The 27,090-nt window shown below is 38.2% G+C and overlaps 1 protein-coding gene across 1 annotated transcript; it reads right to left on the bottom strand.

Moving 5' to 3' along the window:
- Positions 1-3,423: 3,423 nt before the first annotated feature.
- desi2 (desumoylating isopeptidase 2) lies at positions 3,424-26,104 on the bottom strand. The gene is made up of 5 exons (XM_042502203.1): positions 25,514-26,104; positions 14,083-14,155; positions 13,800-13,893; positions 9,913-10,054; positions 3,424-5,973 (listed from the first exon to the last, which is right to left on the bottom strand). Exons 1-5 carry the CDS (start codon positions 25,559-25,561, stop codon positions 5,695-5,697), a joined length of 636 nt encoding a protein of 211 aa, XP_042358137.1. The 5' UTR covers positions 25,562-26,104; the 3' UTR covers positions 3,424-5,694.
- Between the last annotated feature and the right edge of the window lie 986 nt (positions 26,105-27,090).

Here is a 27,090-nt window from a genome sequence, read left to right as displayed (position 1 = left end):
AGTTGTCTTAAAAAAGTACTTATTAGCATTTTCTTGTTTGTTTTTGTTTTAAACTTCTTTTATGCAAACTTAATTTTATTTTGTGACTTTAATTTCTTGCCAGTATTTTGGGTCATTGCCTATCTCTTACGTTCTTAAAAAGAAACAGTTTCCTCAGGTTTCAAAGGGTTAACAGAGAAATATAACATTGCTAGCTTGGTTGCTTATAATTCAAATGTTAATCAACATATTTCTCCACATTTAAAACTATTCTTTAAACAAAAAGTGCATTTCCTCTGTTGAATTTGGGTGCAAGGATTCAGCTCCTCACTCAACTGCCGCAGCCTCAACATCCTGTGCAGGTGCAACTAAATTCCATGTGACAAAAAAAACAAAAAACAAACAGGTGGCTTTGCATTTTTCTGCGACAAAGAGAGTAGCATAACCAACATCAAAAATATCATGAGACAGCGCAGGAGTCACAGATTGTAGACTTTTCTTTAATAACTTTACAACAGGGTACAAATCGGGTCCACTCCTCTGAAGGCTTTGTGAGAGTTCGCTGTAAAAACAGCTGCAGTCAGTTTTTTGGGGTATGAACGACTGAGGTTTCCCAACTCCTGTTCACAGCACACAAAGTGGTGCAAATGTCCCACAAATAATCAGAATTATTATAATGAAAGAACAACTATATTTACTTAAAGAGACAAAAAGTTAGATGCGTGACAATTCAATGATATAGCTATCTTTGGCCTCAGTGATGGTGATTTATGGTACTTTAAATGACAAGATACGAACATAAAGTAACTATTTACTCCTTCAGCATTTGGCAGCTGGTGGATGATTAGTGTTTGATGACATAGGCCTACTTATAATTTGTCAAAACACTGAAATGATCTATAACAGCAGAAACGATCAGAAGCTATGAACGTTGAGGGAAACCTCAGTGTCTGTGTGGAGCACCACAGACAGGTAACAGTACAGATAACAGTCAGCAGAGGGCGCCGACATGAGCCGTAAGTGTGTGTGTCAGTGTGTGTCTGTGCATTAAAATTAAGGTTTACCTTTTCTTGTAACATTTAAAAAGTAACATTTCAAATGAAGTTCGTAACACAAACAACTTGAATCCTTTCACTCCAAATCACAAATATGCTGGTTTCATGAGAAATGTCTTCACTTTAACACTGCTTGTTTTATTTATTTGTTTAAAAAAAAAAAAAAACGTCTAGAAATGATATTTTTACCCACAGTTAAAATCAAAAATATCTGCAACTGCACCAAAATAATATTACTGAAAATATCCTAAATTTACCTGGAGGACAAAAAAGTTTACTTCTTTAAGAAAAAACAGAAAAAAGGAATCTCTTGAAAATGTGACAATATTTTTAACAGCAAAAGAAAAAAAAAAAACTTGGAGAAATTGCTACATTTGTTCTCTCTTGCAGAGTTTGTGTGTGTTTGATGTTTGGAAATTTGGCCCAGTTGGCAGCATGTTGATTTATAATACAAGTGGTCAAACACACTCACACATTCATGCACAGACAGGAAAACAAAAGAGCAGCACAGGCTCACATCCGCACATCCAGGTTTGTAAACAAAAGCTCTTTTTTATCAAAGAGAGGAGTATAAAACTGCACCGCCACAGTGCGCTCTTGTAAAGCTCTATGGAGTGACTACTGCATTAGAAAAAGCAACGACAACATAAAACGTGGGGTAAAAAAGTTAAAAGGATTATATTACAAAGCCTTTTAAAGTCCTGAGTTTATCGAACATAAACAAAACAGACATAAAAGGCCAGAGTCCATATATATATATATATATATAGCATGGAAATACATTAAAACAACCTTTTTCAGACAAAATGTGACAGTTTTCCTGTTTGTAGTCGAGTCCTCGGACTTCCAGCAAAATGACTGAGAAATATATTTCGACACATCCATTGTTCTTGTTTGGGACGATGCACATTATGCAGCATACATGTTGTTTTCTTAGACAGCGTATTGAAAAATGAGGTGCTCATCATTTGCAAAAAGCAGCATCTTTTTGTAAAGTGTAAAAATGATGCTGAGTACGTGATCACTTCAGTGAGTTTTAAGTACAAACCCTTGAAATAAAACCTAAAATGTGTTTGAAATTAACACCAATGTGCATCATCCCTCACCGGACGCAGACGTGAGGAAAATGACTGTCAGGAGGCTGATTGCAGGTCAGTTAAAGACGGTTTCTGTTCCCATTTAAGACACACTTTTTGAAAATTCCCTCTCTTTGCTTCACCTGCCTGTCGTCGCCAGACCGAGTGCCCCAGGGATGACTGGAAGTTTACCCTTTGAAATTTGGGAAAATTGGCTTGATTTCTTTCAAAAACATGGGAAGAAAGCAATGAGCGACTTCACAAGAGATGAACTAAAAACTAGCAAGAAATTAATAAAAGTGCAAGAAAATGACCTGAAAATTAGCACAAAAAAACCCAGAAGAAAACAACTAAAAACTATGGAAAAGTAAAACAAACAAAACAACACAAAAACAAGGAAAGGACCTGGGGGAAAAGTGCTTAAAAATTATAATAATTCTGTAAAATAATTTTAAATTTATTATTATTGTCATATAAAAATAATGAAAATATCACATAATATTTGGGACTTTTTTCCCCTAGTTTAAAAAAATAAAATTCAAAATCTAATAATTTCTTGCAATTTGAAGGACATCTCTTGTCAAGTTGCTCATTGCCTATTTTTTTTTTGTTAATCCAGGTTTTAAATAGTTAACGTCACCCTGGTTCCCTCATCAAAACGCCTGTGGATTTTTTTCCATTGGATTTTGGATTACTGCAATTAATAAGCTCTGTGGCAAATAAACATTTGTGATACTTATATATGTTTTATATATGTGTATATATGTTTTATTCAGAAAGATAATTTTCACAAATTAACACCCCCTTTAGGATTTTTGAGGCCTAAATGCAATCACCAAAGTAAAAAGCTAACACTAGGCTATAAACGAACTACACTACGGTCGCATAATTTAACATCCATCCCACAATGAGGCTGTTAAACTGTGTTTGGCCTGATGACGTTTTGTACTCTCTTTTAGCCACTTGATAGCAACCACATTATTTAACCCTCCGAAACCTACACAAATTGGCTTGATTTCTTCCAAAAACATGGAAAGGCAATGAGCAAATATGAGCAAGAAATATTTTGGTTTTTAATTACCTAAAAGTAAGAAAAAAGTTAGAAAAACAAACTAGAAAATGACTAGAAAATTTATATTTCTGAACATTTTTTTGCCTAGCTTTTATAAAATATGATTTTCTCAATCTACTAATTTCTTGCAGTTTGCAGAGCATTTCTTGCCAAGTTGCTCGTTGCCTTTTTTTCCCATGTTTAAAAAAAAATCAAACAAATTTGCTCAGGGTTTAAAAGTTTAAAAAGGTGTTTAAACACAGCACAAAAAAGTGATGTTGATGCAGGTTTCAAAGGGTTACGACACATAAAAGCTTCAAAGTTCACAAGTGGGGTATTCACTGACCTGTTTTATGCCGTAGAACAAAACATGAAAGTGACCTTATTTCAGACATTGAACCAAAAACCCATTCAGAAAATCCATCGACACGAGGGAACCAGGAGGCAAAAAAGGCAAAGTTATTTCCATGTTTTCGGACTCATTCCTGGAGCACTCTGTTTATGCAGATTACAAACCGACTGACTTCATGTCCTGAATGTAAACTTGAACCTTGAATTACCTCTGGTACAGACGAAATGTTTTGCTTTACACAAACTGAGACAACTGGGAGCAGTCCAGTACAACCAGTCTTCTGCTGCTGGCCACTGAACACTTGTGGGTTAAGTACCTCGATCAAAGGCACCTTGGCAGTTGCTACTGAGAAGTAATTATTTTTTTCTTTTTTTTTTTTTCTGGTAACAAAAATCTCTGTGTCACTGCCTAAACCTATTTCTTAAAGTGTTTAAAGAAAAGAAATTAATATTATATTATTGGTGCTTCCTCATATTACATTAAGGGCTGATACATTTTAAAAATCTGCTTCATTGGGTTTAATTTACTCAGATCACACGTGGTTACCCCAGGTAGGATTTTAAGAGGTGCTACAGGTACCTGACAACCGCTGATCCTGATTTGACATCAAAAAGGAACAAATAAAAGGACCCGGGAAGCAAAAATTACCTGGAACTGAACCCGTCCAAGGTGTGTTAGATGATTTTGACCCCTTTAGACACACTGGTTCGGCTTGTTGTGTCTCTGTGGTGCTGAAGGAAAGTGATTGTAGTTCTGGCTAAAGTCAATCCAGCCTGCTGTGAGAGAAACGTAACAAAAGTCTGAGGTCCTGATGCACACACAGCACGTTGAGGCAAAGTGTGTAGATTCCACTTGCTGCTTTCACAATTTTGCCAGCCGAATATTTTAGCACATCACAATGACAGTTAAGATTCAGTGTAAACGTTTACCAGCCACAGATCAAATTATACCAGCGCTCTGCTCATTTAAAACTACAATCACAAAATGTTCCAGTGTAGAAACGTTTGCTTTTTTTATTTTATTTATTTATTTCTCTTCAGATGGTGTCACACTTAAGATGCTCATGATTTTTTTGTTGTTGTTAAAGATTATTTTTAAGGGCTATTGTCTTTATTATGCTCTAGGACTGGATTCGAACGGAAGACGCTGCCACGGACTGTGCTTATATGGGGCGCACACTCTACCAGGTGAGACAGAGGTCACCAGAGGATTCAGTGTCTTGATGTCAGGAAAAATGCAAATAAAATGGCTGAATGTTGAGACCATGGACACAAAAACAAAGCCAAAATATCCTGAATACAGGTGCAATCTTCCTCTGATGATGCACTGGTCATTTGGGGCCAGAGGTTGCCTAGTCAGGATCGGGAAGTGCAATCGGGATGTCTGGGCTTCACTTTTGGGTAGATGTCATGCCGTTTATATACAGTGATAAGTAGAGCTTTAATGTCGGCTACCTTCCCCAAAAACAGCTCACATTGTATTGATGTTTACCATGAAAGGGATCTTTGTGGTTTACTCACATTACAGCAGAAAAACAAGAGTCTTGAGCTGTGTGCTACAGTTTGAAGGAGTTAAACTATCCAGTATTTCACAAGAAAAAAAGGCAAAAATTACTCACAAATGCTTGTTACATGGTAAAATAATTTTGGAAACTTCTGAACATCTAGTGTTAATTATATCAGATTTTTAAAGGACATTCCTTATAAACTGACGCAAAACCTTCTTTTTTAGCTTCGCTCTCACTGGTTTCCACTACAACAAGGTTGGGATGAGCACCATCTACCAACTAGCTGCTGGTAAAATCTGAATGTGGCTGGTAAATTTTTCAAACACTCTGAAGCGTAAACAACTCACGATGCTTCCATTCTGCCCTGCAGGTCGGCTGGCAAAATGATGACAGACTGGAGGTAAACAGACTGGATTTCAGATGGGATGTTGGAATCCATCAGCCACGTTCAGAGAGACGATCCTGCCTTTGTCAGCACCAAGAGTTCCTTCGACGGCTCCGGATCCCTGCAGAGATCTGGCCGACATTTTTACCAAGGAGCAGGTAGCAGTTCAGCGCCTCGTTTGAGGACGGTCTGGCAGAACTTTTTGCTGACTCATCAGCTGCTGCAGGTTTTCTGTCACCTCACAGTCTCTTTGTCCTGCCCCGATGTCTCCCGGTGGACATCGCAGCCTCTACCGGCGGGGCTGGTGGTGGCGGGAATGGCGAGGCAAAGAGGAGGGGCTGGAGGAGGATGAGGGTGAGCAGGGCGACATGGATGCCAGGGAGGCTGTGGCAGCGGCGTCCTCGGCCTCCTCCAGCTCTCCTCCTCCGTGGAGCTCCTGGCTGACGCTGGACTGTAAGGCAGCCGGGGTCAGCCACTCTTTGGGCAGGCAGCTCTGGAGGAATGGCACGCAGGAGCTGAAGTAGGCCAGGCGGTTGACCCAGCGAGGGATTTCCCTGCCGCACAGGATCTGAAGAGTGGAGACAAAGGAGGAGAGGACGGATATTATTGTTTTTATATCAGCTATTACAAGCTTCTGCAGTTTAATATTATTCATTTTTAAAGTCTGTTTATATAGTGCTTTTATCATATTCATGCACTCATTAACACGCACCCAGTTTATCTGTCCCACAAATGAAACACAGTGGGACTGTATGTATATATCTATACATATTTGTTGTTTTTCTTTGTTTGTTTGTTTTTCATTGAAGCATTGTAAAAACATTATGTGGATATAATTATAATTATATAAGTAGCTGCTGTTGTTACAGCGGCAAATGGAGAGCTAAATTAACAAAACTAAACTACACCTGAGATTGGGTATGAATTTTATGAACAAATATTTCTGTGGGGAATCAAATCTTAGATACCTTTGGTAGCCTTTTTGTGTTATTGTGTTTGTTGTTTTTTGTATTTCAATAATAGGTATATTTTTGTTTAATGAAATACACGCACAAAATCCATGCATTTACTCCTCTTTCACTGTAAATTATTTCCAGATTTTTCTCACATTGTAACAATACCAGTTACAACAAAGAAAATGTTTTAAAAAAAGAGGTTTTGTAAAGCAGTTTGGTAACAAAGAAGGTGACTGTTGGAGCTTCAGACATAAACTAAAAAACTAACACAATGTTAAGCTTGAGGGCAGCACATCAATGAAAAAAGTGACACATTGTAGGGGGATCTTTTTCAAAAAACATTTGATTCTTCTGTTAATAAAGTCACATCTTTGTATATCAAACAAAAGATCTAATTAAATGTTAAAATAAAATTAATTTTCTGTTCATTTCAGTGTGTTTTACTTTTTGCTTTGCTCTCTACACCAAAAGGCTTTTGTGCTTTGCATATTATACTCTTCTTCCTGGTTTGTTCGTGTTTTCTAGGTCAGACGACATCTGAGGGGGTAAACAGAGTGTTTCCCTGTATAGCTGAGCTCGCTGTGGAATAAATTTGAAACAATGAATGCTTAACTGGAAAATACATCCTGCTATTTTCTTGTGATGTGAAAAATGTCTGCAACTTCCTGGAAACCTTATTAAATTTCCCAACTTTCAATGTCTCAAAAGAAAAAAAAAAAAACGCAAGACATTCTAGAAACTCCATGACCTGTGACGAGAAAAAAACTCTGCCTTTATGGCGACAAATTCTTCTACTGTAACTAACCGCTTGTGCAGGAGTTGGTCTAGTTTGAGGAAGACCTTTCAAGTCTCTGGTGTATTTCTCTCTCACCTCCTTCCCTTAACAGACTAGACAACATGCAGGTACAGGCAGATACACTGTCAATGTGAGGGCTAATTATCCTCTCTTTGCTTAATCAGTGCTGTTTACAGCATTATGGGGCGAGTGGCTTCCAAAACAGTCAGAGTGTTTCCCACTCAAAGTGCTTAATGGTGGGTTTTTTTTAAAAAAAAAAAAAAAAAAAAAAGAAAACATTTGCAGAAGCTGCTGATAGGTCGTTTTATAGGATGCAAAGGGAGACAGGGACAGTTGATTTGCTTTTGATCTACAAAACTGTCTTACAGAACAGCTGATTTAGTGCCATGTCAAATGCAGCCAAGACACGATACTAGAGCGTATACTTTCTTTAAGCTGCAGCAACTTTCTCAGAGATGAGTGTGTTTTGACAGGAAGAAACCCAGGCTCTCTGACATGCAGATTGCTCTGACTTGTCCCAACTACACAGATGATCCCGCAGATGAGCACAGCATAAACTAGGAGGAGCAAGCAAAAATCTGCGAGAAAAGAAAGGGCTAATCTTTTCTAAAAAATGACCTGGTGGAGTGTTTGGCTAGGGATTGTAGGAAGCACTCAACTGACACACAACTGAAGTCTGATTAACTGAGAATGATAATGATGATAATAATAATTATAATATATAGTAAATTCCACTTCCCATGTCTTCCATCTCTTATTAAGACATTTAAATTTTAGACATTTTATACATTTGTATAACAATTCAGGCTTTATTTTAAGATTTATGAATTTAATGCCTCTTAAGACTGCTTAAGGATCCAGGGGAACCCTTGAAAAAAATTTAAAGGGGGTGGAAACTCCAGCAACACTTTGAGTATTTAGAACAACTCTATTGCAAGACACACTCGTTTGGGATTGTGGCCTTCATCAGGGTTTAAGAAAAGGGCAAGATGGCAGTGAAAGAGATTCAAAGTTCTTCTTCAATCTTTCTAAACCCTTTCTGCATGCATCCATGCATCCATACATTTTCATCCGCTTATCCAGGGCTGGGTCGCGGGGGTAGCAGGCTAAACAAGGTATTACCCAGCAACAGTTTCCAGCTTGTCCTAGGGGAACCAGAGATGTTCCCAGACCAGATGAGATATATAATCCCTCCAGCGTGTTCTGGGTCTGCCCCAGGGCCTCCAGTTTGACATGCCCGCAAAACCTCTAATGGGAGATTCAGATGCCCAAACCACCTCAAATGGCCCCTTTCGACGCTGGCAACAGCTTTACTCCGAGCTCCCTCTGGATGTATGAGCTGCATTCATTGATTTTTTTTGTCAATAGGAGAGCGGTGCAAGAAGCTGAAAACATAACATTTTTATTTCATCACCTTATAAAGTTGACTCGTGTACACATCTCGCAGACATAGATAAACAATCATTTGGGGATGAGTTTCTGGCCAGCAACAATATTATCTCCTACTTTAGCTCTGTTTTGCTCTTTATAAACTCCATCAAAACTTCAGCTGCTAAATATCCTACTACGTTCATGAGCTAGTCACTGACTTTGTCTGTGTGCTGTTTGGTAATGGGCAGGTAGCCGATGACGGTGCTGATGACGCTGAACCAAAACAGTAACTTTGTGGACCATAAAACCAAAACAATAAGCTTAAGTTTTGTTGTGACCTATTCTCCCTAAAATCTTAGTTTACTAAATACTTCAGTTCGTGTTATTTAATGTTATGATGCTTTAGTGAACTATTCACAATGTAGTTATTGACTCTTGACCCCATGAAATCAGAACCATCAGTGTTAGGGTCTGTCTGAGAAAAAATTTAAATTTTGTTTTATGTTTTTTAATTTTCACCTATTTCAGTGACTGTTTATGAAGCTTTGTTAGCCTAAAGTTCCTGTCAGTTTTCCCCAAAAAACTCAAAGATTATACTGATGAATTGTGTTATTGTTCTATAGACAGACTGACATCTTCAGAACTGTGGGGTTTTTTTAGGACAAATTTATATTCTACAGGTTCTAAGCATTTTTGTGTTCAATGTCTTGCCCAACACAATCACATGTGGACAAGAGGAGCTAGTGATCGACCCACTGACCCTGTGATTAGTGGATAACCTGCGCGCCGCCTCTCAGATGAACAGCGCAGCGTACAGATAATCTACTTACATAATAAGACACAGACAACATGTGAACAGGGCACAGTTTGTGGATTTGCTTTTCAAGAAGACGACTGACATCAGGTCACGCACATCAAATGTTCTCTCTGGAGAACTAATTGTTATGCTTGATCTTTCAAAGCTGCAACAGCCATCCGCGTGTGTGTCTGTGTCTGTGTGTGTGTGTGTGTGTGTGTGTGTGTGTGTGTGTTTGCCAGCTGGCTCTGCATGTCTAGGCTTGTATCAGTGTGTCTTAATCCCCATCTCAGTGCTAGATGCTAACTGTAAGACTCCCTGTTCATTAGTCACACCAGGATAAGCCAATTGCACGTATGTACACACAGACACGCAGACACACAGACACACAGACACACACACACACACACACACACAGAGCAGGAAGCAGTCAAGAAATAATTATTTAACCTAGTGTGTTGCTTTTTTCTGCACCTGATAAACGCAGTTGAACAGCCAAAACGGTGCAGAGCTGTGTGTGTCCAAACTTAATGCAAACATGACATTGTGTTTGTTTGTTTGGGTGTGTGTGTGCATGTGCATGCTTACCTCTGACAGTGCTGAGGAGAAGTGGTTGCAGTTCTTGTGCATGAGGTGGTAGGCGTTGCCTTTGTACTCCTTCCCCATCTCCTCCACGATCCGCTCCACATCCTCCTCTGTGAAGTCGGTGCTGCCCAGGACTATGGCTTCTCTGCAGAGATGACAGGGTGCAGATGCAGGTGTTACTAGACTTCATTACTCATTGACAGAGAGTTAAGAATGACTTACAAGCATTTTGTTTAAACCTCTTTTGTGTGACAAATCAGCCTCATGCACAAATACCTTGTACAAACAGATTTGTTTGAATGATTAAAGAGAATGAGCCACTCACTGTTTTTTTCTCCTATTTAACAAAATGTAGAAGTGGTTCTGTAAAAAGCTGGGTCAAAGCTTTTTGTGGCTTGCCAGCTATTTTCTCAACACTGCAGTGTCTTAATGCCTTAATCTGGATGAATTAGGATTTTAGGCAGTGCTTTGAATTTAGTTAAGTGTATTAGCATGCTAACATTTGCTCTGGCATCAAATACAATTTATATCTGTCGCAAGCTATTTGGTCATGAACCTTCTGTTCATAAGGGACAAACATCCTCTGATCCTCTGGGGACCATGAATGCAAGCACCAAATTTTATGAAGGTCAGTCCAATACTTGTTAAAGAAATATATATTTTGGTGGACTCACAGTATGACTGGCCATCCACAGAGCCAAGCCGCTTGCTGCTAAATTGGCATGTGATTTGCATGCTAGATCTATTCAGTGAGGTGTCACAACTTTCCACCTGGATTCACCTGGTTTGTGCCTACAAAAGGGTAGACTGTGCACACAGTTTTAGTTACTGTTTGTGAACAGTATCATCAGTGAAAGTAAAAGCCAAACCCAGCTTTGTGCGCTTCCTGTTTCACTATATTTACATTTTTGTTCAGTCCTATTTCTACAATCTTTATAGCGTCCTTCGGATGTTTGCTGCTTACAATCTGGCACCTGGTTGCTACCTTTTATAAAGTGCCCAGGAACGTCCTGCGCACAGGAAATAACAAGAAAATCAGAGGGCAGAGCTCTGCAGATAAATCCACAGTTATAAGTGATCATTGAGAGGGATTACTTTTGTATGAGAGAGCATACATCAGTTTTTAGGGAAATCCTCCATAACATATCACTAACGTTTAAAAAAATAATAATATCTTGCATTTGGCAAAGAGACACCACAGTGGGTGATATGCAGGCATTTGTCCCAGATGATCCATACTTTTGTTCTAGTGGCCTGCATGGAGACAGCAAGTGTGTCTGTGTCTGTGTGTGTGTGTGTGTGTGCCGGAGTCTGTCTAAAGCTACAGGGCACATCAACTAGAGCAGAAGTAATACACAGCAGCACAGGGTAGCTGCACACACACAAACACAGACCCTGGGCTGATTCTGGGAATCCAAAAAACGTATTGAACTGACTGGATGCTTTCTCGTCTCACCACCACAACATACTCACATTTAGCTGCAGCAAAAATAAGACAAAATGGCACCAAAACAGCAATGATGTGAGAGGAAAATCACACATTTACAAGCCCTTTAAATTCTGCAGTTAAAGAGAAATCAACTTTATTTTTAGTTTAATACCTTCAATTAATTTCCTGAAAACATACACTGGACTATCCACAGTAAGGTTTTATGGATCTAAAATTCATGCAACTTCTTTTTCTCACCTCATCGGCTTTTATGCAAAATCAAGAAATACTGCTAATATACTGCAGTCCCCTCTCACAGCATAAACAGAACATCATAAGCTTTACAAACATATGCATTATTGCTCGGATACTGTACTGGATTGCATTACAGGTGCAAATGTTTGTAAAAACTGGTAATTTTAAGTTTCATGCAACAATGTTTTTTCTCAGTTTTGCTTTTTTTCTCCATGTCAAAGTTACGGCATGCAGTATCACATGAAGACCGAGCAGAAATTACACTTTTTTCTCTCACTCTCTTTCTGTCTGTCCGAGACAAGTCAGCTGCCCTGAACCATGAGCAAATAGTGTGAAATCATGAAATCTCTGTCACATGCTGTCCTCTCCTCTCCATACATGTATTTTTTGTTTCATCTCTCTGTCCTACAGTAGCAATAATAACTAGAAGCCCTCATTACGGGCACATCCCAGCTCACTGACTGACTGGTTGACTGGATACACAGAATAGACTGGAATCTTAATAAATTAATGATTCGCTAACAGAGTGACTGTTGGACGATGATTATTTGACTGAGGGTCAAATCATCGTCATCACCTCTTTCGTAAATTTGGTTTAGAGGACAACTCATGACCCAAACACTAATAAAAGTTTACGGTGCTTGGCATCAAAGTGTTTGTGTGTTTAATTGTGATGCTGAGGAGACTTTCAGACAGGCTGCCTGCACAGTTCATAACTGTGTGAATGACGAGATTACTCAGTATGTTAACATGCACCAGATTTCTAAGAGAAACTCAGGTAATCTGGGAACGTGAGTAAATGCTCTGAAGTTAATGTGTAAAACTGTGATACAGCAGGCCAGTAGTAAGGCTTTTCCCCTCCTCCTGACCTTATTTTGGAAGCCTGGCTTTCTTATTTTAACTGTATTTGTGACAGAAGATGCTGTTTCCTGCATTTTTTTCAATATGGGGGAGGAAAAAGAGGCCAGACAAAGCACAGCTCTACCTCACGGCGTCAAACAGTCTAAATTCAGTCACATGTTTTTGTGGCGGAAATGTTTGGACTTCTAGAGGCTACTTTGTTAGTTTCAGTTTTTGGCAGACTTTGGAATGACTTTAAACATGAGGACAAGTGTAATTATTTCTCCTTTAATACTTCTGACCTGCCATCTTGGGGATACTTTTCCTGTCTGAGGTCTCTTGCACATGTGTACATGTAAAAACCCCATTAGAAACCCTGTTACAAGCACACAAGTCAAGAAATCAGCTTTCAGCAGAGATTCTAGCCAGAGAATCATCCAACCTTTTAATCTGACATGGAAAATGGGTTACTATTTCTCATGATATTAACTGAATCACCTTACTGCAGAAATCAGACTGTAACACGGTTACATAAGTAACATGTAAACACATCAACTAACAAGTTCAGTGATGGATGAAGCAACTGACTCTCTTGCTGAGCTAAGAAGCTCAACTATCCCACTAATTAACTGACAATGGTTATTAACTTTCAACACATCCAGCTGTATGACAGACTGACTGTGTGACTCATGATATGCACATCTAACACTGACTCACCATAAAACAGATTGACTGGCTCAATATCTGACTTGCTCTCTGGCTTGTTGTAAGCTGTCTGACCAGTTGCGGACAGGCTGGAGCATTGACTAAGCAGGCAGGCTGCTGCATGCACATTTGAGACACCGGGAACTAGAACTAGGGATCGACAGATTATCGGCCTGGACGATTACTGGGGCCAATATTTGGGATTTTGCTGATTATCTGTATCAGTTTTTTGTTTTAATGATCACTGATAAAATTAATTAATTAAAAAGTGCCAAGAAATTATCAGCATGGGAGCAACTTTAACTTTGTAAAACCTCAGGGAATTGTTTTTATTTATTCACTGACTTTATAAAAAAAAGTTGCTGGGTACTTGCTGTATATGATGTTGAAAGTTCCAGTTTTGATTAAACATTTGCTAAAACGAAGTCTGGTGTTAGAGTTTGTTATATTCCAAATTCTAAGTATTTACAGAAAAACTTTTATTTTTATTGTAAATTAATATTGGTTCCAAATATCAGTTATCAGTCTCATTAACTACTAATAATCGATATCAGTATTGGCCCTGAAAAAACAATATTGGTCGACCCCTGCTAAGAGCACATGTACATCTGCAATATGTCTGCAATTTGATGCACATAAACACCAAATATCTCATACTCACTTGAACTTAAAGGTCTCGCCGAGTTCGGTTGCATCGCCTGGTGTAATCTCAAAGATCCCTGAGAATGGGTACGGGTGTCCGCCATAGGCAAACTCTAAACACACACACACACACACAAAACATGAAAACATGAATACAAACCAGTCTCATGCAATAAGTCTATCTGATCAAAATAGAAACAGCAGATAATCTTAGTCAAAGTGTAAATAAGGCATCCTTTCTGAAATGCAATCCACAGGAAGTCACCTGATCCATGTGGTGTCATATTTCTGGGTAACCTTACCTCTTCCATAGATCTCAATCCCTGAGTGAAAGACTCCGATGCCCAGAGTGCTGGTAAACTCATTGATCCAGTACTAAAGACAGAAAGAGACAAAGAAAAAAGTGTCCAAAATAGCTTTATTTATTGCTGCTTTTTGACACATGACGCATTCAGCCAACATTAAGCAGCTTAGGTCTGCAACTATACTGTACTATCATTTTTTCAATTAACCTCTTTAGTCTATAAAATTTCAGAAAATGGTGACGTCCATCACAACTTCCTGGAGGCCAAAGTGGTGTTGTTGAGTTGCTCTATTTGTCTTAACAAGTCTAAAATGCAAACTAATTTTGATGTAAAAGAGAGAGGAGGAGAAAATCCCAACATTTGAGAAGGTTTAACCAATAAATATTTAGTGTTTTAGTAATTTCAGTAATTTTTCTGTCAAGCAATGACTGAACTATTGTTGTTTGCACTAAAGCAGATCATCGCAGAGATAAAATTCTAATTATTTTCCTTTCAAAAAACATGACTCTTTCTGAAATGTATGATGTAAACTACTTTATCACTGCAGTTACACTACAGATTGCAGCTGAAGAGGCAATATGATCTATGAACCTCTCATGTTTACACAGTCCTTTATACACACACAGGCCCACATACAAACACAACAAAGGGCACACAAATCAATAATTGCAGCAGCAGTAGTGATGTGTGACATTACCATCCATCTTTCCAGTCATGTGTCTGTCTAACATCCTGCGGCTACAAGCTGATTGGCCTGGCTGTTGCTAGGCAGAGTTCGTTTGTGTGAAAAGATCTGTTATCAGAGGATGGAGCACGGAAATGTGAAGGTTGATTTTAATATCAGAGGATGCCAAATAATAACTCAGTAAATCTACAGTGAATTAGCATACACTTTTCTTACAGGTACCAAAATCACTCACAAAAACAATATTCCATATAAAATGTGTCTGTCTCAGCTGCCTTTCTACGCAAGCTGCATCCAAACAAAGAGTCATATGTTTAATGTTTGCAAAATGTTATAATGCCATGACATGGAAATATTGCGGATAATCCATATTTACTAATACATTATGTAAATAATTGATAGTTGAAGCCCTACCACCTAATGCATGATATTTCTGCATGATTGATGACTTAAAATATTTAGTAATTATCAAAATAATTTACAATTAATATTTTAAATGTTCATCTTTTTCTCACATCTTTTATTTTTCCTTCTTTTACAATCCCACTCTGCCACTGCACACCAGTTGTCCTACACTATGATCCTGAGAGGGACAATTTAACACCAAAGTGATCACAAATTACATGTTTTTTTCCCTTTTTTTGGACTGTGAATGGGCAGACATATCTCCTTGATGTTAAGAAACAATTTGCAAAGCATATGTAGCAGTCTGATAAACGCAGCAATCTATTAAAAGACTATTCGGGTACTTCCTGTGTAGTTTTAACCAAATACAGTATGTGGCTGCACACAATCAGCAGTGGCAGAGCTGGCCGTCATCTGCAATGCAAATTGTTCTCTCTGCAGATTGTCTGTAACAGTTAAAACACACTGTGCGATCACAAAAGGTAAGGAGGAGACTGTATCACCCTTTGGCTATTTGCATTGTGCTTCTGACAGAGCAGGTGTGATGAGTCAGTTATGGAAAGATACGTTTTTTCACCTTTTACTGTATTAATTCAGGGCACAATCGATTGTGAGCTCTGAACTACTTGTTGCACTTAATGTCAGGTAATAATAAACTGGTATTCAGGTTTATGTTGTTGTACTGATGGTAAGTAATGCTGGAGAGGTGTCACCTTTCTGACTTGAGCAGAAACACGAGGGGCAAATTGTGAAAGGTAACAGAGGAACGAAGGTGAGCAGTAGAGTAAGTTCACTGAATGGCTGAACTTTGACTGCTGTGAAGGATCATCTCTCTCAACGAAGTTCTAAGTCTCTGACAGTTTATTTTCATATTGTATATGGTTTGAATAAAAGTGCATGGAGGGCAATGGCAAACTGGATCACGGTACAGAAGGAAGCTTAGATCTATACTCATAAGCGAGAGGATGTACTTACATTAAGCTTCATTCCCACAGCACAAAAACACTTAAACTCAGGGACTGAGATCAGGCAGACTTGTGTGCTTCACTGGTGTGGAAATGAACTCAATCATTTATCCTGGTTTGAAAAACTGACATGCATGTTCTAATTTTGGTAGCAACGAGATATTAGTGTTGCCAAGTGAGGTGCATGCTTCCTTCTGCGCATCGATTCGGTTTGCGAGACTAGAAAGAAAATAACTCCTGCATGACACCTCACAGCAAGGTCTGTGGATTATCTTGCGTAACCGCGTCCTGATTTCTGGAAAGAGACACTGCTGTTGAATTTTTCAAATGCACTTTTTTGACACAAGCTGTGTGTCATTTAGTTCTATTATATTACTCAGAAAGCAGACATCTCTATGACCAACATCTCCAACACTGCAACTCACATCAAAACAATCTGGACTGATAGCAATACACAAGAAGAAAATACATATTCTTGGTTTTGGGGTGCACTTTCCTTTTGAAGGTCTCATGAAAAGAAACTCTTCCTGATGAGTAATGCCTCTTCAGCAGTGACCTCATGCAGCACTAGTGGGTGTAACTGAAGCTGTCTTTCTACTCCTCTATGAAGTCAAACTGCCTCTCTCCACATACTAACAGCCTTCTGGTTTACGCCTAACATCAACCCCTCTGCAATCTACCTCAACAAAAAATACACTAAGGAGACAATGATGCCTTTTCAAGACAGCTTTCATGGGAATTATTTGCTTTTTCTTTGTTGTATCACCACTTGGTGTGATTAATGTATTCTTAAATGCCAAACAACTACTGAAGAATAAGTCAGTCACACGGCTAATTGTAACCTTTTGCACAGAGGTCTTGCATTAAAAGACACACACCCTTTATCTTCTGCAAATGTATTTTTCTTCTCAAGTTTGAACACAACCCTCTGAGATTCTTCTGCAAAACTGAATCCTCTTCATTGCATTGATGCGCAAAACAAACAAGCATGACTTGGAGTCAAAGCAGGTAAAGGTGAGTCAGCTTCGTTGACTGCTCAGCTCTCCGCCTCCTCTTTCTCTTTTTCAGCAACAAAGGGAGGAAAAAAAGATGAATGTTGGCTCCATTTTTGGGTAACTGCATGTCTATTCCTGGTAATTTAAAATACTCAGTACACAGGCCTAATCTGAGTTTATTCAGGGTAATGATGACTTAATTTAGATTTGTATTTTTCATTCCTTGTTATTTTTATGTCATTTTGACAAAGGCAGTAAATTTAACATAAGACTGCTCAGCCAAGATGGTTTTCTTGCGCAACATCTCAGCCCAGTGTCTCCCGCTGTAGAGTATGTCTGTTTCCTGACCTACATAAGGTTGAAATGTTGCAAAAAAAAGCTACAGCACGAGTCAGCGAATGGCTTTACTTTAAGACAGAGAAAAGCTCCTTTCAGATCCATTTAATTGGACTTAAAAAAAATCTTTATCCCCCCAAGTTTTGTCCAACATCAAATCCAAATCCGCTGCCACTTATTATATTTTGGAACTGAGGTCAGCTGTCTTACTAAAGAGGGCCGAGTGTGCCATCACATTTGGATAAATCATATTGTTGGCAATTCCAGGAGGATCAACCTTTCACCACCTCACTGTGTAATTTCTAGTCATGTTTTTATCCACGGTTTTTCCAGTACCAATCAATTCTTATATCAGCCGATCTCATCTTAAGATTTTTTAAAGAACTGAGCAAAAACAGTATTATTGAATTGCTGCTTGAATCAGTTTGTGGTTGTTTCTCTGAGCCTAGTAACAATACCTAACTGTGTTTACAACGGCTGGTTCTCAGAGACTGTGCAGCAACCTCAGCTGCCGGCTTTTCAAAGTCTGCCCGCAAGTTCAGACACTGTGTATCAGCTTTTCCTTGGTGCTTCAAGTTTCTATCCAGGGCTTTTCCTAAGAAGCGAAAGCTTTAAGAGGATCCTGCTCAGAAAACTGACGACTATAGGAATCCACAACGGCATTTAAGTTGCAAAAGAAAACCCACAGCTACCAGAGACCCTCAAAGCCACAACAGACCTCACACAAAGAAAACAACATGAATACAAGCTAATTCTTCAGTTGCACTAACTTTAAATCCCTCTGAGTGGAGCGTCAGAGATGCCCAAACACGAAATAGCAAAAGCAGCCACTGGATGAGTCTTTCTATGTGTGGTAGAAAATATTTTAACTGAGCTTATCTGCTTTTTTAGTACGCTACTCCCCCTCCTCAGTGGTGCAATAAGACTATTATCTGAGCTCTCATTACTTCAAAGCTCGTTAAAACGAGAGAGAGCGGCTGAGTGTGTGTAAAAGCACAATGTGTGTTTGTGAATGAATTAAAGACAGAGTGGAGGGAAAGAGACAGATGACAGAGGAGAAAGTGGGTGAGGCTGCCTTTGTTTTTAATCATCGCACTCCAAAGTGTAATTTTCTGTGTAGGATTATAATCTCTGACAGTGTTAAACATAATAATAAGCAAGGAGATATGAAAGGTCTTCAGCTTTAGCGGGTAGATCACTGCTTTGGCACTCAGTAGCAGACACAAAGCAGACACATACGGACTGAAACCAAACTGAAAACACAAACAAGAAGGACACAGCTAACAGCCACGAGCTAAATGCTGGTACATTTTGTGCTGCAATTTATCGTCTGCTCTGCTTGAGTCAATGCTATTATATTTCTTAGCCTGACCTGGTTTTTTAATGTTAATCAAAAAGTTAATTTCGGTGACAGAAATGAAGCTAATGAAACTTTACATGTCATGAGAGCTGATTTACTTAAGTCATTCATCCTAAAACTAGAACAAGAAAGTGAAAATGTTATTGCTGTACTGTTGCTTAACTTATGAAAGCCGTAAAGTACGCAGGGCTATATCTGCCAGCAAATGTTCCAGACGTAAGATACCTATTCATTTTTGGCAAAGACAGTGCAAGGTGATACAGTCACCTTACAGTCTTAGAGTTTTGTTGCCAGTAAAAGTAATGCAAGACAAAGGTGAAGAGAATGAGCTTTGCATGATATTTCAAGTTAAGTACAATTTTGAATTAATCTCACACCTATGGTTTGCTTGTAATTGGACTCAAAGAAGAAAATAAAACTCATCGGCCACTGATAACTCACCAAGCAATGACTATTTTTAATCATTGATTGATCTGCCAATTTTCTTTATTAAATCAATTTAATTTTAATTCACTATTAGATAAAAGAAAGACAGGCAGCCTGTCTTAACAATTAAAAAGCAGGAACTGTCTAATGTCAGCATTTAAGCTTGAAAAAGACAAACAGATATTTGATTATCAGCATATAATTGCATTAATTATCTGCAGGCTGACCAATCACGTCATTATTTCAACTCTCTCTATAAGCCTTAGTGAAGTTTTGGGTGATAAGGATAAATTCTTCTACCATAGTGTGTATATTTTTTATAGTGATAACTCAATTGGCCACTTTATTAAGCACACCTGTACAATATAATGCAATCCTATTTAGATTTAGGTAGGCACTTATTTTAAACTATACAAGAAACTCAAAGATTTGATTCAAATACAATAGCTGTGACAGTAATTTTACCTTTACAACATTTATACTGTGCAGGTTTTAGTGACAGTGTTGGAAACTCAGTTGCTGATAGCTTTGCATTTGACTGCATTAGATTGTGCAAGTGTACCTAATAAAGTGACCACAAAGTGTATATCGTCATATAGTAAGATCTCTATCAACTCAATAGAGCATTTGTTTTTATGTAAACACAAACGTCAGCATGGCTGTTTTTGGCTTTTTGATTAGATTACATATCTGACATCAATGCAAAAATCATTTACATCCAAACTTGCGATAAAGCAGTGAATCATTCATTTGCAATAGTGTGCACAATGGCCGAAAACAACCACATGTATTGATAAGATATTAACCTCTGCATAATCAGAAAGTCAACAAATTGCTATAATCTAAAGCTATATTCAGTCTTATTACCAAACCCTAAACTATAGTACTATTTGACTTTCTAGCTGACTTCTGTGTTCAAGTATTGTGCAAGATGTTTGACATTAGATGTGTAGCGACTCCAAAAATGTGACCACATGATACTACACTAACAGTGAGTGCTGTAATGTCCCACAAATAGCACCACTGTACACTCTCTGACTTATTTCTCTTGTCTTGACACACGTTGTCTTGTGAACTACAAGGCACAAAAGAATAACTGAAATCGCTTATTGATCCAGAGCAGAGCAGCACCCACAGCCAAAACACAGAACCTGCTCTGCTGAGTATCTAGCTACGTGACACTATTAAATCCAATACCCTAACACACACACACACACATACAGAGATACAGTAAACCACAGTGGTGGTGACTGGCAGGCAGACAGGTGGTGTGCAGATAATACCGTCTCATTAGAGCAGCGTACTAAAGCACTCAGAGCTGCCCAGGAAATCCACTTAGCAGAGATGGAAGCGGGACGGCGGGGAGGACCTGACGGAGTGGGAACTGTGGAAGAAGAAATGGTGGTGGTGGTGGTGGTGGTGGTGGTGGTGATGGGTGAGGGTTTGTACTCAAGTCTGCACAGATATTCCTGAAAGTCACATGACAGTATTGATCGTCATCATTGATCCTCAGAAAATGCAATTCGTCTTTTCAGCAGTTTTGAGTAAACCGTACAGGGCAGAAAGATTCACATTTTGCCCAAAGTGACAGATGCTCTCACTGTGCCACCATGCCGCTCCTCTGCCCCCCACCAGGCTGCACCTCAGTTACCGCTCGCTGTCACTGTTCATTACATTGTGTGAACATCTGAGATGGTGTTGGGGATCCTGCAGTGCGTGTTGTCACTGTGTTGACCTCTGTTGGTATCTCATCTCTACATTTTTCTGACCTCTGCTTAAACAAATAGTCACTCACCTAACTAGCCACTCAACTGGTTATTAAGCAAATAAATAAGTTTAGACTGTCAGATGACTACAATAACACACAGCTATAGAAATGCGCATTCCAGGTACAATAACATTGCAGGATGTACCATGTAGCATTGTTTTAAATAGTGGAGCTGAAATAGATAGGAAAGGCGGAGAGGGGGGACGACATGCAGAAAAGTGCAACGCCAAACCAGGGCCGCTGTTACGGACTCAGCCTTAAGTGCGTGGGATGTATGCTCTGCCAGGTGAGCTACTACAGCACCTCCAAACTATTCCTTTCACCCTTTAAAACCTGGATTGACAGGTTTCTTGTGCTGCATTCAGACGCCTTTCACAAGCATTTTAACTTGTGAAACGTGAGCAGATTGGTTTGATTTCACTGAGAAACATGGAGGAAAAGGCAATTCGCAATTTGACAAGAAATGTCCAACAAAATGCAAGAAACTTGTAAAAACTTAAAAATAACAAAGAGGGAGATAGTATTATTAGATTTTTTTAAAGACGGGGAAAATATAAAGTTATAGCAATTATTATTATACATTTAAAATTATGTTTCACAAAGTAGTTATAAATAGATATTTTTCCCTATTTTTTTCCAGTTCATTTCGTTGTATATTTTAAATACATATATTTTTTGGTAATTTTCTTTTGAACTTAAATTTTTTTTTTTTTTTCAATTTTTGGTTATTTCTTGTTCATTTGTTCACTGAGAATTTTTTTTCAGGTTTCAAAGGGTTAAGCCTAGATAGTCAAGAGTCAGAGGTGACCAACACTGGGACAAAATGTGAGTAAGCGACACCGTGACTCAACTATACAGTAAGCAAGTCATCCAGCACTCATATAATCACTTTAAGTAATCTTTATATTAAAATAAAAAAAAAGAAAAATCTGGGCACCATTAACCCCCACTCTTTTGTTTTCTGTAAGTCAGTAAGCCAACCAGCGGACAGCAAGTCTACCACTCACGTTTCCTACAGCACTCATGTCAGACCAGCCTGATCAATAGACACAGGAAGTGTTTAAAGCCAAGCAGTGAATGAATGAATGGATCGCAGCCATCGCCTCACTGTTTTCAAAGAGCACTACAAAACACCAGAGCAAACAAGCCAAAAATCTTGTTCCCACAGTCTCAAAACACCACAAATATGAGTGGATCTGCATGAACAAGCACAAACTACAAAGTGCCTCCATCTCTCATACACTCACATACTCAATACAGCATCAATGAATCAATGAGCAGAAAGCCCGAGAGCACCTGTAACTGGAAATCCAGGTTACGCATGTGTGTGTGTGTGTGTGTGTGCGTGTGTGTGTGTGCGTGTGTGTGTGTTAGATATGTATGAGTAGCTTTTGTGAGCCTTTGCGTGTGAAAGTGTGCCAAGGCCCCTGCAGCCGCGCACATGGATGGAAGTGAGACAGAGATAAAAGCTGCTCAGTCTTTACAGAGAAGAAACTAATGTGGACCACAAGTCAAGTGGAAAAAATGAGGAAGTGAAAGACAGAGGGGGAGGAGAGAAGAAAGAGAGGGGAGAGGGGAAAGAAAAGGAGTCGAGGATGACAAAGATAGAAATAATGAAAGATATGAAGGAAAGTAGAGCGTGAATCAGTGGATGAGTAAGAAGGATGGAACAAATGCAGTAATTATGGCGATAAATATGAGCGGGAACAGTTAAAGCCTTGATTTCACACACTGCGTTCTGCTTCTATACATTATGTACACTTTACTCTACACCTTTGTACTGATACTCAAAGGGCTCTTTAATGATTCTGTAGCTCTCAATGTAATCCACTTAAAAACAGCCTTCAGCCTTGTGACCTCAGGCCTCACATGATATATTGACCATCAGCCAAACGGTAACACAACAGCAATAAATCAGATTAAAAATAGAAGTAAAATAGGAGCAGGAGAAGACAAGTCCTGTCTAGAAAGAGAGGATCTTCAGCCAGGAATGAAAAAATGTATCCGATATTTAGAGTGGTGAAATGAAATTAAGTGCGTTTACTCAAGTACTGTATTTAAGTATTAATCTGAGGTGTTTCACTTGAGAGTTTTCTTTTCATGCTACTTTATACTTTCACTCCACTACATTACAGAGGAAAATATTATACTTTTCACTCCACCACATTTATCTGAAAGCTTTAGTTACTTTACAAATTGGGATTTTTGCATAAAAAAACATAAGAAGGGTTTATAAAATATGATGGTTTATTATAGACCTAAATTAAATTACCAAACGATTTACCCAAGTACAGCTGCCATAATTGGTTGAGTAATCAGTAGATTCACAGGAAATTAATTGCCAACTATTACGACAGACATTAAAGTCATTTTCTGTCTTCTTCTTTTTAATAATTTTGACTTCAGGAAGGTGTTTTTTTCTTTATTTTAAATTAGAGGGTTTTCTTTTATTTATTTTTTTTTCTTTCTTTCTAATTTTGAGTTTTACGTTTTTAGTTCTATTTTTTTAAATCATTTTGAGTTTTTTTTTTTAATACTTTTTGGTGTGTGTTTATGTCTGAATTGGCTACTTTTAATTGTAATAATTTTAGCACATTTTCCTGACTACATTTACTTACTTTTACTTGAGTACCATTTTCATTGCAGTACTTGTAGTTGTAGCAGAGTATTTTCACAAGGTGGTATTAGTTCCTTTACTTAAGTAAATGATCTGAATACTTCTTCAACCACTGAATATTTACAGGTATAGGGGTGTGAAAGGAAACAAAAACATGTGGATTTATAGAGAGGAACAAAAGCCTGTTAAATGTATGACAAATTGTAGTTTTCCGTGCACATTATTCCAAAAACGCTGCCTCCGCCTGTTTTATAAAGTCTAACAAGACAATACCTATTGTTAGTGTAATCTGTCCGCCACAGGGAATCCATATCAATCAATGATTCATCAACAGATCAGTCAATGTCCAACCCCCTTCCCCACTGACTCACCCCTGCACTGTGACAACACAATGACTCAAATTCAACCGCTGGAAGAAAAAGAAATACATTTTCCCCCGGTAGAAATACAGTCTGGGTGAAACTGTCAGTTTAATAATGATAATAAGTTTATTTGTGTAGCACCTTTCAAAAGAAGATGTGAGAAAGTGCTTCATAAAAAAAGACAAAACAGCAAAAACAAAACCCCTTACTTTCACATTCACTTGCAGCTGTCATGTCTTCCTGTTTTCACCCTGAGTTAAGTGAAATCCTTGAAAAACAAGACTACAGTTTGTTCACAGACTGACGCTAAAAAGAAACGTTGAGTCCTTGGATCACCTTGTCTCTTGTCAATGTTTTACTTGAGCCACTATTCTGTTTTGACAACAGCAGTGTAGAAAGTCCAACAAGAACTATTTCACTGCACTCCTCATATGGCAAACAGATATTGTCAATGTTACATGTGTGTTTACGTGGCCCCATTATAGGAAAGACATTTTTAACTGGTGTCTTCTGATACTGTAGTGTTTTGTCCTGGTGTAATGTAACAAAGTTTTAAAACTTTGTGACAATACTTAAATATTTTTTGGTATCTCAGTATTTTTACTTTCTTTTGTCAACTTTCACTTTTACTCCAGCACATTTTCAAAATAAAATGTACATTTTAGTCACTTACAACAGAATAGGGAAGGAAATGATGAAGTGAAGACGGGACGGACAGTTTAGTGAGGGAATTGGAGGGAAGGAAAAACTGGATTTTTTTTCTTTAAATCCTGTTAGTTGTGAAAAAAAGTCATCTTTTCTTTAAGAGTAATTTACGCTCTAATTGTAAAGTGGTGTATGTTATGGAGAAATAAATCCAATAATTTTCAATATATTGACCACTTGCTTTTTTATTACCAGGCTTTACTTCAAATTTTTATATTTTAACAAATAAAAATTACTTTTGATTCTTAAGTACAGCAATCATCAGATACTTAAATGTTTTACTCCCGTAATATTTTAATAGGTGACTTTAACTTCAACCAAAGTCATTTTCTATGAAGATATCTAGACTTTTACTCAGGCGGCTCTCAGGTACTTCATCCACCATGATGTTTTGCACTGAATACATCAACAAACAAACGTTATTTGAAGAGTGAATAGCCTTTATAGAAGCACCTTATGTAAAGAAAAGTTTTCATCTGATTCTGTTGTGACCCATTGTGTGTTAAGCTGGAAAACTATGGGAACAGCTGAATCGAAAGGTGAAATTGTATTAAAATGAGCAGAGTTAGGTACTGTGAATGTATACCGAATTGAAGCGTGGTTTACAATCATCTGAAAAAGATATTGAGTTTTTGATTTGTGTCTTTGCATGTGTGCTGACGACTAACGAAACATTAAATTTGACTTTTTTTTTATGAAGTTCGGCTTTGTGTCCCGGCATTGTTGACACAGAAAGATCAATAAACGACTGAAGCATAGTTCCTGGGAAAGTGATAAAACATCCATCTTTCTTTAAGCACTTACCATATCATAGACGTTCAGGATGATCGGCTCGTTTGCCATCACTGGCATCAGGCTTATCTCCCCCTACGTCCCTTCTTCTCTGCGGGTCTCCCTCCTCCGCACACCCCTCCGGAGCGAGATCCAAACTCTCTCCAAAAATAGACCTTACTCCTCCCCTTATTCCCAACACTTTCTCAACAAAAATTCAGCTTGATAATTCAATTTCACAACCTAGTGTAAAAAACGTTTGAGTTCCGTGGATATTTTTTACCGTCCAACATCTGACTGGCTTTGTCCAAACCTCCCCCCGTCACGGAGCCGCAGCGGCGGACAGATGAGACACTCGTCTTGTCAAAACCAACTGACTTGCTAAACCCGTTCAGCTACCGAGGTCGAAGTGAAAAAGCGGACTTTACGGAGGTTATTTTGTCTTCTGGGCCGCGAGTTGGCACTGAAAAATCGCAAATTCATTTTCTCAAACGAATTATTCAGCAAAATGACATAATGCTGAGGTATGAAAACGGGATTTTCTCCGTGAGAATGACTTGCTACTCCCTCATTAGCTAGCTAACGGTAGCGCTCGAGCTGGCAGCAGGATGCGACTGCTGCTGAGCAAACTGGACGGACGGTGAGAGTGGGCGAGCAGAGCGGTACGATCAGTCCGCACTCGATTAATCAACCTGGATGCTCCGAGCATTATGGGTAATGTAGTTATTGAATTAAAATGTACCAGCCATAGACTGTATATAGAGATTTATATATTTACATTTAAAATAAAATAAAAAATTAAACTAATTTATGTTTTTAAATTTATATATTTAAATATTTACATACAGTCTATGATATCAACCCAGCAGCTTGCTGCACCAAAAACCAGTGATGGATGACGTTTTCTGATTTTTGACTTGACCCTTTAAAACCTAAACAACTGAAGGCAATGAGCGACTTAACAAGCCATGGCACCCAAAATGAAGCAGAAATGTGTGTGTTAAAAGAAAAACTTTTATTTTGTTTTTGTTTGTTCGAAATAAAGTCGTTTATTCACTCAAATTTGAAAAACACATATATATCCCACATTTTTTCTGTAAAATAATTTTAAAATATATGTTTATACAAATTGTTAATTGTTTTCTGCACTTTTTTCCATCATTTTTTAAAGCAAATTTTCAGGTCATTGTCTTGTCACCTTTTACTAATTTCTCATAATTTGTGTGACATTTCTTGTTGTTTAATGTCTTTTCCCCTATGTTTTTGAATGTTTTTTTTAATATCAAAGATTTTTTTTTAAAAATTGCTCAGGGTTCAAAGGGTTAAATAGCTTGTGAAAGGTGTCTGAACACAGCACAATGAAACTGATGTCGATTCAGGTTTCAAAGGGTTAAGTATAATACTTGAGTGAATGTACTTAGTTATATTTCACCACTGCCTGAAACTAAAGCAAAAAGACTAAAATACAAAATGTATCCAAAAGTATGTGGAAAGTTTTATTGTACTTCTAGTCTAGAGTTTTAGTCATTTTTAAGAAACAATAGCAAAAATATTCACTGGTTCCAGCTCCTCACATGTAAATATTTGCTGGTTTTATTAGTCTTCTGCGA

The sequence above is a fragment of the Plectropomus leopardus genome, chromosome 15 (assembly GCF_008729295.1).
Source record: "Plectropomus leopardus isolate mb chromosome 15, YSFRI_Pleo_2.0, whole genome shotgun sequence".
NCBI lineage: Eukaryota > Metazoa > Chordata > Actinopteri > Perciformes > Serranidae > Plectropomus > Plectropomus leopardus.
This window is presented reverse-complemented; position numbering and strand designations above follow the sequence as displayed.

Bases quoted from the DNA above. Each gene is read 5' to 3' on its own strand.
- desi2 (XM_042502203.1), bottom strand. From the start codon at position 25,561: ATGCCAGTGATGGCAAACGAGCCGATCATCCTGAACGTCTATGATATG. The intron at 13,894-14,082 runs GTAAGGTTACCC...GTGTGTGTTTAG, and splicing joins GATTGAGATCTATGGAAGAG to AGTTTGCCTATGGCGGACAC. The intron at 10,055-13,799 runs GTGAGTATGAGA...TCATCTCTGCAG, and splicing joins GGCGAGACCTTTAAGTTCAA to AGAAGCCATAGTCCTGGGCA.